The sequence below is a fragment of the Otolemur garnettii genome, unplaced genomic scaffold, assembly GCF_000181295.1.
Source record: "Otolemur garnettii isolate 467f Iridium unplaced genomic scaffold, OtoGar3 scaffold00100, whole genome shotgun sequence".
Taxonomy (NCBI): Eukaryota; Metazoa; Chordata; class Mammalia; order Primates; family Galagidae; genus Otolemur; species Otolemur garnettii.
Window position 1 is genome coordinate 6,079,131 of NW_003852495.1, and position 1,913 is coordinate 6,081,043.

General features: G+C 38.6%; 1 protein-coding gene across 2 annotated transcripts in view; it reads right to left on the minus strand.

The window, feature by feature from the left end:
• ZNF567 (zinc finger protein 567) overlaps positions 1–1,913 on the minus strand; it is a 28,386-nt gene that overhangs the window by 5,268 nt on the left and 21,205 nt on the right. For both annotated transcript variants that reach the window (XM_023516924.1, XM_012809192.2), the window contains exons 4-5: positions 1,279–1,405; positions 965–1,051 (exon numbers count right to left, since the gene is read on the minus strand). In XM_023516924.1, the coding sequence (XP_023372692.1) occupies positions 965–1,051; positions 1,279–1,405 (214 nt within the window). The remainder of the gene's footprint in view (positions 1–964; positions 1,052–1,278; positions 1,406–1,913) is intronic.

Here is a 1,913-nt window from a genome sequence, read left to right on the forward strand (position 1 = left end):
GCCTTAGCCGCTTGAGCCACAGGTGCTGAGCCAGGGAAGATGTTAATATATTTCATAGGCTGATAAAAAACATGAACTGTGAAAAGACCCATAAGAAATGATAAAAGAGACAGAACAAACAAGCTGCTTTCATGGCAGGAACAAAATAATTTAGAAATAGATAATGAGGGCTTGGCGCCCATAGCCCAATGGTTAGAGCACCAGCCACATACACCTAGGCTGGCAGGTTTGAACCTGGCCCAGGCCTGCTATACAACAATGACAACTGCAACAACAACAAAAAATAGCCGGGCATTGTGGTAGGCACCTGTAGTCCCAGCTACTTGGGAGGCTGAGGCAAGAGAATCACTTAAGCCCAAGAGTTGGAGGTTGATATGAGCTGTAATACCCCAGCACTCTACTGAGGGTGACATAGTGAGACTCTGCCTCTAAAAAAAGAAAAAAAAAAAAAAAAGGACCAGAAAGGTATAATGGAAGAAAGTCTGGAATTATCCATCTAGGCTGAGGCAAATGAGTTTTAAAATTACCAGCTAGATTTATGGTGAAATGGGAACTTGGACTTGGCACAGAACACAAATCTGAGGTATTATGATGAATGAGTTTAAAAAAGAAAATGTTAAGGAGAGGAACATTAACCAAGAATTTTCTCCTTTATACAGACAGATTTAAGAATAACTGAAAGAAAAAAAATCTACCACAATAGCAAGGACTGATAAAAGAGACACAAGTGAAGAAGAAAGATCTAAACAAAAGGGATATAGAGTATTTTAAGTGACAAATATCTTTTATAACATCAACTATACTAGGAGAAAATGTACATAGAATGATATTTAAGTCATATTTTCCAAAGGTCAGTGGCCTTTAAAGATACTCCTAAAACATTTCAAAGGTATACTTCCTACTACCTTACCCCAGTAAATATACTTTCCACTAGATTTCATCTGCCTAGGAGATAGAAACTCACCTAAGCAGGTATGACCTGCAAATGATGCCCATGGCTCTTCTCCTCGTTCCAACCTGAGGATCACATCGGGTTTGGTCATGTGACACCCTGATAAAGGAAAATAAGACTTAAGTTTGTTGTCTTTTAATACTATTGAAAAATGAGTGGTTCAGTACCACAAACTAAAAAGCTCCTTTGTATAACAGCAAACTTAGCACCCAGCAGTGGGATAAATGAAAACATTTTCATTCTGCCAACCCCTGAATTTCAAGACTAAATTCAGGCAGTTTGAGAGGAAATATGTTACTGAAAGTTACAAAAGGAGTTTTTCTTACCCACAGAGATGAGGTGGCAATAGTTTTCCAACATCACATCCATATATAGAGTTTTCTGTGCAGGATCCAGGTGCTGCCATTCCTCCTGAGTAAAATCCACAGTCACATCTTTGAATGACACTGATCCCTGAAATGGATGAACTATAATTAGGGCAGGTTGACCAGATTCTGCGGACTGTCCTTTCTGGCATTCATATAAAAACTTTACTAAGAAAAAAAATCATTTTCCCTGTTTTATGATTTACATTATAGGAGAAACAAATATCAAGATAAATATCTGTCACTGACTATAGTAATATCAGACAAAACAGACTTCAAGTTGAGGAGTATTACTACTAGAGACAAAGAGGGACATTTCATAGTAATAGGAATAAATATATCAGGAAAATGTTATAATCACTGAATGATGGTTGATGTTAATATATTTATCAGTAAGGCCAGATGCCGTAGTTCATGCCTGTAATCCTAGCACTTTGTGAGGCAAAGGCGGAAGGTTTGCTTGAATCAGGAGTTCGAGACTAGCGTAAGCAAGAGCAAGACCTCATCTCTACTAAAAAACAGAAAAACTGGCTCGGTGCCTATAGCTCAACCGGCTAAGGCGCCAGCCACGTACACCTAAGGTGGCAGGTTCGAAT